Raw genomic sequence first — 16,087 nt, forward strand, 5'->3', positions numbered from 1 at the left:
CTGGAAGTAATTGGGAGAAGCATTTAACTATTTTATGGGAACTTCTAAATGGTTCAGTTTACAAACACAATCATATGGGCTGGTAAATAGGTGAAAAGTTATAAGAGAGATTGTACTATACAGAATCATACTATGACAAAGATTATTGTGAACATCTTAGGACTTTTATTGATGCCCCAGAACAACTTCTTGTTTGCTGGCACTGAATTTGGAACAGAATCAAATAATGTTGAGTCAGGGAATGTATTTTCATGTGTGTATACATTACAAAATAACCTATGTAGGTGCTGCTTTTGAAACCAGCCTGCAGGTGATAATGCTCAGTGAGAATCATTAATCACTAGTGTTTCAGTTGACACTGATGTGACACATAATAACCTAACTGAGCCACTGCAATCTGGAAGTGATTGGTTCTTGTAGTTTTGTGCCAAAGTAGTTTGCTGAATTACTTAAAGCTGCACTCTGATTCATATAATACGGTGCTTATCTCAGTGTGACTTGTCTTTTTGAGGTTCTTCAGCCACTTCAGCAGCGGTTCTTGAATGTGATAAACCAAGAAAACTTTCAGCAGATCTGTCAAGAGGAGGAAGTGAAGCAGGAAATCACAGCTACATTGGAAGCACTCTGTGGCATTGCTGAGGCTACCCAGATTGATAATGTAGCAATTCTCTTTAATTTCCTAATGGACTTCCTTAATAATTGCATTGGCTTAATGGAAGTATACAAAAACACCCCAGAGACTGTTAATCTCATAATAGAAGTCTTTGTTGAAGTTGCACATAAGCAAATTTGCTATCTTGGAGAGGTAAATACAACCAAAAGGAGGAGGAGGGGAAGGCAGGGTATGTGTGTGCGTGTAAACAAACTGTAGTGATGTTTTAGATTCTGCAGGGTGAAAACTGCTTACAGGAACACCTGTTGGTCCTAAATACGGTACAAATGATACCAAGAAATTGTCAGGAAATTGAGTTGGTGCAGGGCACTTTGGTCTTTGGTTGGCTAATTTTGCTTTTGTGTCTAGAAACGTTTCTGCCTACTCCAAACTACGCATGGACTAACAGTGAATTATGGCTGCAAAATTTGGTAGCAGAGATGACTTCTTTAGGGATTTTATTGGCAATTATCTTTTTTAAGACTGAGATGTTGATAAAAGTGATGTTTTAATCAAAAGCATGTCAATACATGGCTGTAAGTGTTCTTATTATTTGAAATAGCCGATCCATTATGATTTTGTGTGTGGTTGTTAGAAAAAAAAAGGGGTAGCATAACTGAAATTAAAACCTTGAACTATCACTGACCATATAACACTATATTATATCGAAGTATGTAATTTTTAGCACATAGAGGTTTTCTTATTATTACTTTTTTTTTTAATAGGCCAAAGCCATGAACTTGTATGAGGCCTGCCTAACTCTACTTCAGGTATATTCCAAGAATAATCTAGGTCGACAACGGATAGATGTTACAGCAGAAGAAGACCAGTACCAGGATCTCCTTCTTATCATGGAGCTTCTAACTAATCTTCTGTCAAAAGAATTCATAGATTTCAGTGATACAGGTATGAAGCAGATGGGCACTGATGAACCTTAACTTGTATACTTAAACAGTAAAAAATGTTAGGGATCATGTGTTCAATCCAGGCAAAGTCAAAATTGAAAATGAGATCAGCATATTAAAATTACTATTTAATGTGCTAGTAGCAAAGGAAACATTTCACAGTATGGCCCATTTGTAGCAGCAGTTGAGTATTAAAAAAAAAGGCATAGAGAAGTCAGAACTAGAAATGACTGCAAGAGGAGGGATGGATTATCTTAGTACAAGATCCAAATTTCGTGGAATGCTGAACTATTACAATTCTGGGTGGGGGGGAGGGGAAGGGGAAGGTTGGTTGGTTGGTTGTTTTTTGTTTTCTTTTTTGTTCCTCATATACAGAACATACTTTATGTGGTTGTGGTTTGAATTTGAGGTCCTTTTTTTTTGCATTCTGGCCTGTTGCTTTCTTTCATATTGTTGCCACCCAAAATTGCATTAGCCCTGAATACGAGCTGCCAGCTGTAACCTGGCCATACTGCATTGCTTTTGAATAAGTGAAAACAGGTTGGCATGATGGAGATCTTTCCATGTCCTGTGCAGCTGCACAGAAAACATGAGACCAATAACAAACTCAGTCTGCCTGGATTGTTTTGATATTCTTCACTGCTGCTCTGAGGTACTTCTTGGAAGAGAGAGAACCTTGGACTCAAATCCAACAAGTTTTCTGTTGCACATGCACAGCAATACAGAACCAGACTGAGACTTTGTCCACTGGATGGACCATTCAGCACCGTGTAACTTAGCCCTTTTGAGTCCAAGCATTGCGTGTTAGCTGCATAGAAAACACCATGAAACAGGAATGTGAATACTGCCTAAACATAATACCCACATATCAACTATATTGAGGCTTGTCTGGATACTGTTGCAGAATTAATACAGGTTTTATAAAAGTAAAGTAACTGCCAGTTGATGCCAAACTGCCAGTCTTGTCAAGTTTTAACATACAGTATTTTCCTCAATAGCTTGTTTTTTTTTCCCCTCATGTATTAAACTGTGGTGCAGCTGTTGCACACATTTGGTGTAAAAATGCAATAATAATTTGTTCACTATCTGCTTATGCACATGCTTATGAAGCATCATTAGAAACAAATACAGATTTCTGTAGTAGAAGGTAACTCTTGAAAGTGCCTGAAGTGCTTACATGATTATGAAATGAATATAAGTATAGAGCGATGTGGCAGTTTCTCCTCAATAAGTTTCTATTTTAATACAGTGCCTCATGGTTTTGGTCAATTGGAAAGAGGGGAGTAGTTCTATTTTTAAAAAATGTCTCCATTAAAGAAAATGTGACCCTTCCTTCAATATGTTTGCTACTTTTATATATATATATATAAACATTTCATCTATTCTACAGATGAAGTATTTAGAGGACATGAGCCTGGGCAAGCCACAAATAGATCTGTATCAGCAGCAGATGTTGTCTTATATGGTGTTAATCTAGTCCTGCCTCTAATGTCCCAAGATCTGTTGAAGGTAAGTATAGTTATAATATGTAGTTGCTAGAATAAAAAAAGTGTTATAGAAATAACTTCCTAAAAATAGGTTCTATATTGCATTCCACTTCTACAAATTGAATGTTTTTTCTATCATTTCTTTTAAAGGCAAATAATTTTTCCCAAGTTCTAGATATTGCTTGAAAAAGAAGAATATATATGTGAAAATGTATACCAAATGTGTACAAGAAGGGCCTAAACAAGACAAAACTTTGTTCCTCTATAAGTGAATATGGGTAGATTAACAATTAGCCAAAACTGAAATGTGGGTTCTGGAATCCCTTTTCTGATAGGGAGCATTAACAGTGATCATTAGTCAAAAAAAATTGGGAGCTGTTGACTTACTGTTTTATTTTTGATAAGTTGGCCAAAAAACTGCTCATGTTGTGTGAGTTACTATTTCTGTTTTGTAGCTGCTGAGTGTTGCATAGCAGTGCCTTTTTGGTAGGAACACAGTAACTCTTGGATTATTTTTTGCATTTTTGTAGGCTTTCATATCGTTATCATGTGCAGTTGGTTAGTAGAACAGTAACAAATGAAACAACAGCGTGACCATGACAGTATTTCATGCGTCTGGACACCCCTTTTGGGTGCATCTTAGTTGTCCCCTCCTAACCACTGCAAAGCTAAAACCAAGCAAAAGAGATGATCTAGGAGCACCCCTTATGTGCTGCAGAAGCTAATGAGGCTTTGCTGCACAGCACAAGACTTGGTCATCCCTGAAGTAAAGCTCTACAAATGTGTACAGAGGCATTACCAGCTTTTTGGCTTTGCAAATCTGCATCTATTACACCACATTATTTGCTAATGTAGTTATAGCCACTGATGACTCTGAAGTTGTCTACCATAAGTATTGTCTTTTTCAGGAGAAAGCAGCAGACCTGTCTCTTTTTGCAGCTGGAAATAATGTCTGGATAAAGCTACTTAATCTAAAATGATAATGTTTTTCTTTTGACAGTTTCCATCCCTGTGTAATCAATATTACAAATTAATCACTTTCATCTGTGAGATATTCCCTGAGAAAATTCCACAGCTTCCAGAGGACCTCTTTAAGAGCCTAATGTACTCACTGGAGTTAGGGATGTCATCGTATCCTTTGTAGAGCTTGGGACTGCTTAAATGTTTGATTTGTTATCTTACAAAACACATTATAATTTTGATTTCTTCTTTTATGTTTTTTTCATTTTCTGTATAGTGTGTGTGTGTGTGTGTAAATAACTATGTGTCTGTCATCAGCTTTTAATCTCTGTTTTCCATTGATGATTGAAAGTTTCACTGTAACATCTTCTCCAATTCTCGTATTAGCTGAGTTTCCTCTGACTCGTGTTGCTCAAATGCAGCATTTAAGTGGTTGAGCACATAAGTTTTTTCTGGCAGCCATTCCTGCCTCCTCCATTACTTCACTTCAGAGTGTGTAACTTCATAAGCCTCCAGCTGGTATCCCAGAGCCATTCCTGAATTAGTTTCTCAGCTGGCAATGCAAAACACTGCTGCTGTCCATTGGGCTGGCTCCAGAGCATTTCCTGTCAGGTTGCCAATGGGTTCTCCCTCTTATAACGGGAGCACCATTTTCACTAATCTGCGGCACGTGTCAGAAACAGATGAGCTTGACCATAAGGGCTTCTTTCTGAAAATGTTATGTCAGAGAGGCTTATGTTACCTTAGAGTGTGTAGCTAATAAAAGAAGGCAACAAAGTTGCAATAGTCTGCTTTATTATTGCTATATATTATTAACAGTGCTGTAGTAAAAAGAAATCTTGGAGCATATAAGAATTTAAGACATTTTTGAGTGACGGGTCGAGGATGTTTTACTCCAAGTCCAAGACTGAAATCTGACTTTGATTCCTTAATACGTGTTATCAGAATGAGCTCTGAGGTTTGCCAGCTCTGCCTGGAGGCTGTAACACCATTAGCAGAGCAGTGTGCAAAAGCACAAGAAACAGATTCAACCCTCTTTCTAGCAACAAGGCACTTTCTTAAGGTAAGTTATCTATCTCATGTTACTTTGGGGTATTTTTTGCTTATAGGTAATGTTAAGAAGCGGAGCAGTGATCATGTTTTACAAGATTAATTGCTGCCATGCAGAAATACTAAGAAAGAGACCCTCACTTAAAGAATTGGCAGGAGAATTTGTAAGGAGGAGGAGGACACGGACTACAGTACAAAGGAGAATAGAAGCACAGAGGGAGGAAATAATTTGTCTCTAATCAACAAAAGATTCTGCTTCTTGGAGTGCAGTGTGTTTTTCTGTGTTCTGTGCCTGAGTTCTAGAGTGAAGGTGATCAGCAGTTAAACTTGCTGTAAAAGCTGTGAAATAGAAATTGTGTGAACTGAAGTCTAGGCAAGAGAAAACATAGTTGGAAAGAAAAAAAAAAAAGAAAATGCTCTTATTTATTCAATTTATCTGATAAATTATGCCCTTTCTTAATCTAGTGTCATATTTGGGACTTTCCTTTTAGGACCATGCATTGATCCTAAAAGGACCATACATTGAATTTTGGAGTGAACAGCCAGGTTCATGCTAATCAGGATTAAGCTAGTTGGAGAACTTCTGTGCTTTTCTCCTGATTCAGTAAAGATTTCAGTTTCACTTAAGGCCAAATTTTCTGAAAACTTCCATTTTCTTGCCAAACTGACATCCAGACTATTGGGGGGAATTGCTCATTAAGAGCTTGAATCAGCTAAACTGAGTGAATGAGAAACATCTTCAAATAGTTTTACTCATTTTTGTGTTACTTCTAAGTTCACCTAGCTTTCTGCCTTTTCTCTAAATTTTAATAATCGGCCATATTAATCTGCTCCCATTTTGGCTTTCTGTGAGCTGTGGGAATCTCCATAACTTGAAGAACAAGCTTTCTTTTTATTCTAGAAGATATTTTTTTCCGAGTTAGCAGCGGTTTTTGGGGAAAGCTGCAAGAGATGCTATTTCCTTCTGAAAACACGTCAACACTGTAGCTTTCAGTGCTTTGAGGTGTGAATTTGTGACTTTAAGCCAAAACTCAGCTTCTAAAAGAACCTGTTTTCCAATTACTGCTACCTAAAATTAAAAAAAAAAAATAAAATAATGTTTGTAAATGCAAGTTCTTCATTATTATCAGAAGTGAAGTTCGACAGCTGTTGTTAGTAAAGCAAAAGAGTTAAGTCTACATCTCAGAATACTTCTATAACTGCTCCTGTTTTATGATTTCAGATGGTCTTTGATATGCTGGTACTTCAGAAGCACAATACAGAAATGACAACTGCAGCAGGTGAAGCGTTCTACACATTAGTGTGTTTGCATCAGGTATGGCATTTAGGCACTTGGAAACCACTTGCTTGTGAGTGGACAAATGTGCATCTGACTGAAATCACAGAATCACTGCGATTGGAAGGGATCTCAGGAGATCTGTAGCCAACCTCTTGCTCAAAGTAGGGTCAACACTGAATATAGATTGTGTTGCTTTTTTCCAACCTGATTTTGAAAGCCTGCAAGATGGATATTCCAGAGCCTTTCTGAGCTGTTGAATGCTTAATTATCCTTGTAAGTTATGTGCTTCCTGCCCCTAACCGTTTTGGTGGCTGGACTTGAAGTTCATCAAAATCTTTCATGTGTTAGGAAGCCCAAAACTGGATAGAGTATGGCATATGTAATCTAAGAAGTGCCATGTAAATAGAAATAATCCCTTTCTTTGACTTACTGGTTGTTTGTTTGGTCACTTCCCAGTCTATATTGTTGTAGGGCACTAGTCTCTTCCCGTTGCAGAACTTTGCATTTGTTCTTTTCAAATTTCATGAAGTTCTTGTCAGCCATTCCTCCAGACCGTCTAGGTCTCTGAATGCATCAGCCCTGTTCCTAAATGCATCAGCTGTTTCCCCTCACACACACTCCACAATGGGCCTTCATCCACAGATGAAGGTAGTGCATTTCCTGTCATCCTTCAGGTCACTGATGAAGTAATGAACAGGACAGGTCCCAGGATAGACCCCTGAGCTCCTCTTGGAACCAGGTTCTAGGTAGAAAATGAGTCATTGACCACAACTGTTTGTTCCTGATGATTCAGTCAGTTTTTCACTCACGTAATAGACCCCTCACCTAAACTGTACCATCCCAGCTTGGTTACAAAGAGGCCACGGGTGACTGCTAAAAACCTTACAGAAACCAGGGAGGGCGACCCCCACTGCTCTCCTCCTTAACGTACCTACTAGTGGCTTATAGGAAGTCTTTCTTCTTGCCCCATCAGGGACTAGTGGTACTTACCAGCCCACAGTTTCACGAGTTGTCCAGTCCTCTTGGAGAACGGTACAACATTTGCTTTTGTCCAGAGCTGGGGACTTCCTCCAGTCTCCACAATCTTTCAGAGGTGTTGGGAAGCAGCCTTGCATTGACATCAGCCAGCTTCTTCTGTGCTTTTGCATAAATTCTGTGGAGTCGCAGGGACTTGTATGGGTTGAACTTTCTCAAGAGGAATTCTCAGTTCCTAAGTCGATCTTCCTTCCTTCTCATAGTTCCTCTCCTCCTTGATCTCCCTTTAGTCACAAGAGGAAAGACTTGTCGGTGAAGACCAAGGCAAAGAAGCATTGAGTGTCTCAGCCTTATTTGCGTGTTGTCCCCTGCCCTATACAGCAACACTTGCCCTTTTTTATTCTTTTACTGTTAATGGACTGATAGAATCTCTGCTTCATGTCCCTTGCCAGTTTCAGGTTTAGTTGAACTTTGTTTTTTGATGGCCCTCTCTGCGTGTTTGTGTTCCTCCTGGGTACCCTGCCCTACTTCCACCTCCTGCGTGCGCCCTGCTTGCACTGGGGGCCTCCTATGGATGCCCTGGTCAGCCAGGCCCTTGTCCAGCACATAGAGTAGCTCCAGTCGTTTGAGCTGCCCTTTCCAAGGAAGGAAGAAGTGCAGGTTATAGAAACGAGCCTGTGCTAGGGGACAGCTGGCAAGCACCCTGAAGGGAGTGCCAAAAGCCTTCTCCTCCCTCTGCATTCCAAAGCAGTGCCCAGCTCTGCAGCTTCTCATGGTTTCCAGAGAAACTCGCCTGGCTGCAAGGCTTTTTCTGCTTTGGAAGAGGGGAAAGGCACTTGTGGGTGAGACTGGACTGCAGGGAGAGCAGGACTGGTGGCTCTTTGTCACAGCCCTGACTCTGGATTTTGTCCTGGCAAGAGAAGTTGTATGCAATTTTTTGTTTGAAGTTAATAAGACTGTTGTTTATTCAACAGGCTGAATATTCAGAGCTAGTTGAAACTTTGCTATCAACTCAACAAGATCCAGTAATTTACCAGCGATTAGCAGATGCCTTCAACAAGCTTACTGCAAGCAGCACTCCTCCCACACTGGACCGTAAGCAGAAGATGGCCTTCTTAAAGAGTTTAGAAGAATTTATGGCAAATGTTGGTGGACTTCTCTGTGTAAAATAAACAACAAAACTCTATGCCTACTTTAGACCCTTTCTGCAAAATGCACTGAGAAATGCTGAATGCTGACTAAATCTTGTACCTGTCTCTGGGTTCTTTGCAGCCATCTCAGATTTTAGAGAGCCTGGAAGTTTGAACATAACACAGTGGAATAGGAGAGGTCAACTTTGAATCAGCTTCTGCTATTATGTGTTAGCTGCAATCTGTCATACTTGTGTGTGAAAAGAATGGACAGAAAATCTGACTTTAAATTCTTTCCATATACGTGCAAACAGATATGGGCACAATGAAAAATAAATTTGGTGCCTTTTGCCCTTCACTGGTTTAAAATGAGTAGCTGGATAAACATACAGGTTTTTTTTCCTACCCAAAACCATGTTAGAGTGCGATGCAGACACATACAGAGCTCTGAATAGTTTAGCTGATTTTAAGCTTTATTTTTTCCTCTCTGAAGTTTGAGTTTGTGTTCCAATGGAAAAAGAAAACACCAAATGGTATTTTACTTGTGTTTAGTTTTGTTTTTCTACGTCAACCTGAAGTTGCATGTTCAACATAATGCAGGTTTTTACATTATGTTCTGCTGCCTAAAGTTCAGAAGAAAAAAGGTGTATATTTTTGTTCTCCTGAAATGAACTTTAGGAACGGTAGCCATTTCCTTGCCTTAATTTAAAAGAAAAAAAAAATGTTCATGTACTCTAGATGAGAAATCTAAGGCAAGATTTGAGTCTTCAGAGTTGGGTTAGGATGTTGGCATTAAGCTGCTGTGTACATGTTGCAGCCCTTCATGTTGCCATGTGTCATTTTGGAATGAGTGTCTAGTGCAAGGTTCAGGTGTAGTTTTACTTTCAGTATCTGTTTAGATTTCTTCAGGTTGCACACGACTGCAATGTATTTCTACACTGAACTGTTTGCTAAAGCAATAACAACTCAAGAGGTGTAAATTATTGACTTACACAAACTTTTTAAGTTAGGGCATTAGGTAAAATAATTATGCTAGAACAGGGGCTTGAAACCCTTTCTCCCAAAGGTCATACTTAGCTGATTTGAGTCGAGAAAGATCAAGATCTGCACTGTTGAGAGGGATTTTTTTTTTTCTTTTCCTGAAACTAGCTCCGCTTCTGTAGAGCCCTCCCTGCTGCTCTGCTCTTGCTCAGTTTTTCATAACAGCACTTTAGCTATGACCGTAGCAGAGCGGCGGTGCCCTGAGCGCAGTGGACCAACGAGGGAGAGTGGCTGGGCAGGCTTTGCCTCTGCTTTTGAGCCAGAGAAAACTGAAGCAAACGTAAAGGCTGCACGTCTAGTGACAGTCCTTGTTTGTGGAATCACATGGAGGCAGGAGAAGGTGTGTCTTTTGCTAAGACCTCTGCTAGATGATGCTGTTGAATGTTTCCTGTGTTTTTGGTTTTATTTGTTCGTTTTTGACCTTTCTATAAATGTACACTATATACACCTTTCCATGGCTGTGTATAGCATCATGTTTGCATCTGTGCCATCCTTCAGCTGTTCATCTCAAGGTTAGCCACGATAGTCAGAATTGAAAAGACGTAAATCTGTACTATTGTGCTGTAAGCAACCTAGGCCTTTCTACATTTCTTTTCTAGTGAAATCCATACCTGTCTCAAGCATGGATCTGCAAGGCCAAAAATGCCATCTTGTCAGGATACTTTTCTCTTTTAATTTATGTGAGAACTGCATGTTTATGAGAACTGGGTGAGGGCAGATTTATCCAATAAAAAGCAACCATAAAATGTGTTAGATGATATACCTTCCCACCTATGTTCTATTCCTAAGACAATTTACCTAGTGTTTTAGAACGGGGATATGGCCCTCATTTTTTTCCTGGAAAAAGAAACTAATCCTTCTCTTCAAAAGTTTTCTGTGCATTTGCACTAATAATAATGGTCCTAGTGGATCCTCCTGTTTCTAAACTGTTTCAACATCAGATTTTTTTTTCCTGCTTGGGTTTTTGGCTTGTTGTTAGAGCTGCTTCTAGAAGTTGAATTTGTGCATTCTGTAGTGCAGCAATTCTGAAACTTGATTTTCAATTTTTCTCTCCCAGATGCGGGGCATTAAAGCCTAGGAACAGAAGCAGCAGCAGGACCTGTTAGTTTGTTGTGAGGTTCAAAAGTGTCAAATTTGGCCATAGTCTCCAAAAAGATAATGGCAAATACTTTCAACCTTGTTGTGTGACTGAAAAACTGGTGTTCCCAGACATCGTTTCCTAAAGTTTGCTCAATATTTAAAAATATTTATGAACTTAAAATTAGGAAATCCTCTTGAATATTGTAACTGATGATTGGGAGTATGAATTTAGTTAATGCTCAGAATAAAGTAATGTGCAACCCCGTGCTCTAATCAGGCCCAGAGTATTGTCAGAAGCACTGACACACAATGTTTGTATCAAGACCTGCTAAATTAATTATGAACTATTGCTTTCAAAGAGTAGTTTTGATGATAGCTTATAACTTTGTTTTGCCCTTTATTTAAAATTGATGTTATATATTAAAGGGAAGCTGCCCAAGTAAGGGTCTTTTAAAAATAATTTTATTGCGTAATGTTATTCTAGACAACATTCTTCCTATCTTGTTATTTTTTCCTTTTTTTCCTTCCATTCTTGTGTGTTCAACTTTGCTCTTTCCATACTTTTTTTATCTTTCTTCTAGAGCAAATGAAAAGATGTTTCTGTTTAGTGACATCTATGAAGTTGCTACAGAAGGTTGTGGGAATAAGTTTCCTTATTTCATACTTCAGCAGGGTAGGTGACTGCTCATATAGGTAAACTGTGTGGCTTGGATATCCTCCCTCACCCTCCATCCTTTGGTGACCTTCTGCACATCCAGCTGCTGTAGATCTAGATGCGAAGCTCATCCAAGTCCATAAGAAAGATCCATAGACCATTTTCAGTGGATTTAGAAACTGTTTTGAAATTTTGTAGCATCACTGCATTGATTTTCCATTCACTGTGCAAAGTGAATAATGGTTTTAAAAATGCATGTGTTTTTTTTTCCAAAAAACACATGCTATTCAGAAATATAAATGCTGCACAATACAGCTGTAATAAATATATTTGTCTAGACGCAAAACTTCCTTGCTAAAATAGATTATTGCCTCGATGTTTTCATTCAAGAAATCAAGTAGTTTATTTCCCCTTCCTCCAGCCCTTACCCTCTGGCAATAGCTATTTCACATGCTAGCCTGGTAATTTTCTGTGGCTCAACCTATTTATTCTGATGCTGGCAAACCTGACTGTCTAGCTGGATCATGAATTCCAGGCCTGCGTAGTGCAGGGCCATGTGCCCAGGCTGTATCAGACTTCCACTTTGACTCGCGTTATGCCTTAATCATCTTCACTGACTGCCATCAGGATCTGCTACTTCTTCTTGCCCAAAACTTGGTGTTTCACTGGCTAGTGATAAAGGGCTCACTGTTTTCCTCAGGAATGAGAAACTCGTTTTCTTGGCATGCCCAAATCCTACTAGTTGAAAGAGAGGGATTTGAATCTGGGTCATCTCCTTGATAGTGCACAGCACTTACTAAAGCCCTTGGATAAAGTCCCGTTTTATTTAAGCCATGTAGTTGTAGAAAATGAGCTTGCACAGAAAAATCAATTGTCCATTTATAATCTAATGCTGGGAAAGGTAATGCAAATTCTGCTTTCAGTGATCTGTGAAACCATTGAGAAAAACAAATGTCATGTTTCTATTATAGAACACCTTCACTTCCGTTTCAGGTAAATAATTACATAAAGGGTGTTTTTTATGGACGTAGTTTATGAATATAAGTGCAGGAGTAGGAGCCAGTCTCCTCTAATTTTGTATCACATTTTCCACTGGGTCCACCGTGGCCATTGGCAAGTCGCTGAACCTGTCTTTGTTACAAAAATAAAAAATAAAAAAATAAAATATATAGCGACAATACCTACCTACCTCACAGGGCTGTTGTGAGGATTAGTTTATGCCTATAAATGCATTTGAGGATCTGAAATGCTCTGTAAATATTAAATATTTTAATTTTAGTTCTTGTAAGGTGTAAGATTTACTGCAATGCAGACAGAAGGTTTTCAGAGGTGTCAGGTGCAGCGGGAGCGCAGTCCTCCCCGGGGCTCGCGCACAGCGGGACAGCAGAACTCGCTGTCACGCGTAGGGGGTTCAATTACAGCCGGGTAAAAAGGTGTTTTGTGGCCTGTGCTCCGCTTCCTCCCTGCGGGGCCTCCACTGTGGTGGCGGCGCCGCTGCCGACACCGGGCCCCGCTCGCTGCTCCCGCCTGCCCCACGCGCACCAGGCCGGCTCTGTAGAGCCGGGGCCTGCGGACACGGCTCAAGTGTAGAGAACTGGGGTTTCCCTCCTCGGCCTACCCTTACCTTAATTACCTTAATTTAGTAGAAGGTGAAGCCCCTCTTTGCTTTGTACCAGATTAGCACTTCACAGCGCCAACCATGAGGCGAGTCGTGAAGCACGATTTGCTCCGGAGCCGTGAGCTCTCTGCTCTCAAGCAAACTCTTTTCTTTACTGTTAGGCAGTGGTGCCCTAGCCGTGGAGAACCAGGATGCACCTGGTCTTCTCCTGGAAAACGACGTCTGCTTTGCTGTTTCTCCCTTTCACGGGCCATGCCATCTTCACCCTTCTGGCAAGAGATTGGGAAGACCCTTCCAAGCGCACCCAGAAGGTACTACCCGTTGAGGTCCCTGCCGCGTCCGTGGCAGGTTGGTGTTTGAAATCAAATACCTTCCACTAGCCTTCTTCCATGCATCCAATGTCCCATTGAGTTAGACTAGATTTTATAATTAGGAGAAATAAAATCCACTTTTATTTGTTCCCTTTGTGCAGACCAAGGAATCTCCTTGCAGTGAGCTTGCAGTTTTAAGGCAATAAATGCTGGTACTGCTGCCAAGTATGTAAATATTTTAAATGTATAATTCAGTACTATTTTGAGGTTATAAACAATAAGCATAAAAAGGCAGGGATTAAAGTGCTACTTTATTTCAAGTATTGTTTTACTTGTGCAGTTGAAATATGAAGTTGCATAGAAATATTTCACAATTTGTTGGGAAATGGCTGTATAATTGAGCCTTATCACAACTGAATTTTCAAATTTGCAATCAATATTTTCTGTATTTCTAAAATCGATAAGCAGGAGGCGGATAAAATTGTTTTCACTAAAGACTTATTTTTTTGTTTTGGCCATGTGTGATGTGTGCGTATTCTTGTTTAGTATTATTTCTCTAAATTCTCACCTGTTGAATCCCTGAAATAGCATTTGTTATGGCTTCCACCTTAAAGCAGAGACAAAAATATGGGCATTATGAAACCTCAAGCTAAACATTGTGCTCTTTTGCTACCATAAACCAGCAGTAATTCAGCTGAAATTAACTGGGTAACTTGAGATTTACATCAGCACTTAGAGTATGAGTTTTTCCATCAATAGCAAAAAAAAAAAAAAAAAAAAAAAAGTGAATAGGTGTGCGGCAGGAGTATCTCACACTGGGATAAAATAAAACATATTTAAATTTCCAATAGTGGCTATTAATGAATATGTAATGAGGCTACATATTATTCCTATCCTGAAAAGATACAAACAAAAAAGCTTAATGGAGACTTTCCTGCTTGCTGTTGTAGGTGATGTTTGTACACCCGGAAAAAAAACCACAAATCACTGGGACTTGAATTGGTTGTGTAGATTTATTCTAGATACTTCGTTGTGATACCCGGCCTGGGAGTCTTCTCCAGGCTTGCAGTGTGTTCCCCTGCACGTTATAGGCAGCAGTGGACTATGGTAATGTGTGCATTTCGGAGAGTCAGTTCCTGGCAGCAGTTCTTAATGTGTGATAATGTAATTGCATTTGGGTGAACAGCAGCTGTTTGTGCTCTTTCCCCTTGACATATTCAAATTTTCTTAAAAAAAACACCCTCACAAATCCTGAAAGTAAAACTACACTACGACTATGATGGTGACAGCTTGCTACGTATCTTGGTTTTATGTATTGCTTGAATTTTATTGGTTACAGAAGTAAAATTATTGAAGAAATATAAAATATTGGCCTGATTTAGTTCAGTGAGCATTTTGATGAAGGACAGAACATTTAAGATTAATTAAAGAGCAAATCCCTGAAAACAGCTGGCAAAATGAAAAACGGCAGCGTATCCAAGAGACCCCTTGATGTAGAAAATTGAATTATTTTGCTTTACCGTAAATCCGAGGTCTGGAATAAACTTGAATGACTTGGGTACAAAGCCTTTATCTGCATCTGCTTGTTTAAGTGTATGCAAAAAAAAAAAAGCTCATTTTTGCCTTTATGAAACTTACATTTGCTTCAGTTTTACATTACAGACTTAGTTTTTTTTCTTCTTCACCATTTGCCACTTAATAAGCAAGAAAGTAGGAGATCTTAACCCTCCAAGTGGAATTTGGCACTGTTGGCCAACAAGGAGGAGACCTTAAATGAATGGGGAGAGGGAAGGAGGAGAAGAAAGTAAAAACCATATGCAAAAATCAAGCTGATCTGTAGGAAGAAAAAGAAACTTTAATACAAGTGTCATTGCAGAATTTGTCAACCAGCGTAATCTTAGTGGGATTAGTAAATTCTATAATTTATTCAACACTTTTAGTAGGGAAAGAGAGTGCTATTTTGGAGACGAAATTTGATGATTCCAGTGTAAGTTTCATGAACTAAATGAATTAAATCTTTATGTAGGTAGAAGCTGGACAGACAAAGCCAGACAAAGTTCCACCTTCTGCACCGTGGGCGTCACCTGCTGTGGCTCCCGCGTCCCTTGTCCGTGTTCATTCTCCACGGGCATTGGAGTCCCGGGGGGATCTCCCCACGCTGTGTGTCCCTCGCCGGCTGGGGACGGGAGCAGTCCCGCGTGCCAGAGCTCCGGGGCGCCCCTGGGGCTCGCACGGAGGTGCAGGGGTTTCCTTTGCTGTAACTCGGCGCTTTGGGCCAGGCAGCCCAGGGCCCTGGTGAATTCGGATCACTCCCACCCTGACGCCGTGTATGAGAATCACCGCTAGATTCCCTTGGAGGTGTTGATTTGAAAGCATCATTTGCATCTACTGGTTTAAAAAGCTGCCAGGATATTTCCTTTATTTTAGTAGTGCACCACTACTTTCGTGGTCTTCTGTTCATTCAAATGATGTCTGTTACTCTGGGGGAGGGAAATCAAAACCAAAACCCCACCACTTCGAGACCTCCAGGAAGATCCCGGAGGTCCTCTCGCACGCCGGGCGCTGCTCCGGGAAGGTCCATGTTCTCCTGCCACTTTAAGGAAAGACTGTTCTTCTCAAGTACTTTTGCCTGCTCTTAGGCTGTTATGCACTTTCATGATTTCTTAACAACTACTGTTAAAAAATGTACTGTAACTTGGATTTTGATAAGCGCACATGTATTTAAACAATTCACTCAGCCTCAGGAAAGCTGGAAAAATTAGACACTTGTTTTGTATCTTAGTTAAAATGTATGTTACTACATCCTTTAAGAAAGCCAGATAATGGCTAGATCCTGCGAGTGTAACTGTATTTAAAATACCAATATAATCTGTAAAAGGAGGACAGTGTCATTTGATTCTGGGGACTGAGAAAATTTTTTCCTCTTCTTATGGTTCTCAGATGT

The 16,087-nt window shown here is 39.9% G+C and overlaps 1 protein-coding gene across 1 annotated transcript in view; it reads left to right on the forward strand.

The window, feature by feature from the left end:
• The window catches only part of XPO4 (exportin 4), a 68,233-nt gene extending 59,239 nt beyond the window's left edge, over positions 1-8,994 (forward strand). The window contains exons 17-23 of the mRNA XM_088522300.1: positions 512-805; positions 1,378-1,558; positions 2,948-3,066; positions 4,045-4,175; positions 4,950-5,067; positions 6,277-6,369; positions 8,283-8,994. Of these exons, the coding sequence (XP_088378426.1) occupies positions 512-805; positions 1,378-1,558; positions 2,948-3,066; positions 4,045-4,175; positions 4,950-5,067; positions 6,277-6,369; positions 8,283-8,480 (1,134 nt within the window). The 3' untranslated portion in view covers positions 8,481-8,994. The remainder of the gene's footprint in view (positions 1-511; positions 806-1,377; positions 1,559-2,947; positions 3,067-4,044; positions 4,176-4,949; positions 5,068-6,276; positions 6,370-8,282) is intronic.
• The last annotated feature ends 7,093 nt before the right edge of the window (positions 8,995-16,087 follow it).

The sequence above is a fragment of the Tinamus guttatus genome, unplaced genomic scaffold (assembly GCF_059628265.1).
Source record: "Tinamus guttatus ecotype Peru unplaced genomic scaffold, ASM5962826v1 Tinamus_guttatus_pri_ptg000150l, whole genome shotgun sequence".
NCBI lineage: Eukaryota > Metazoa > Chordata > Aves > Tinamiformes > Tinamidae > Tinamus > Tinamus guttatus.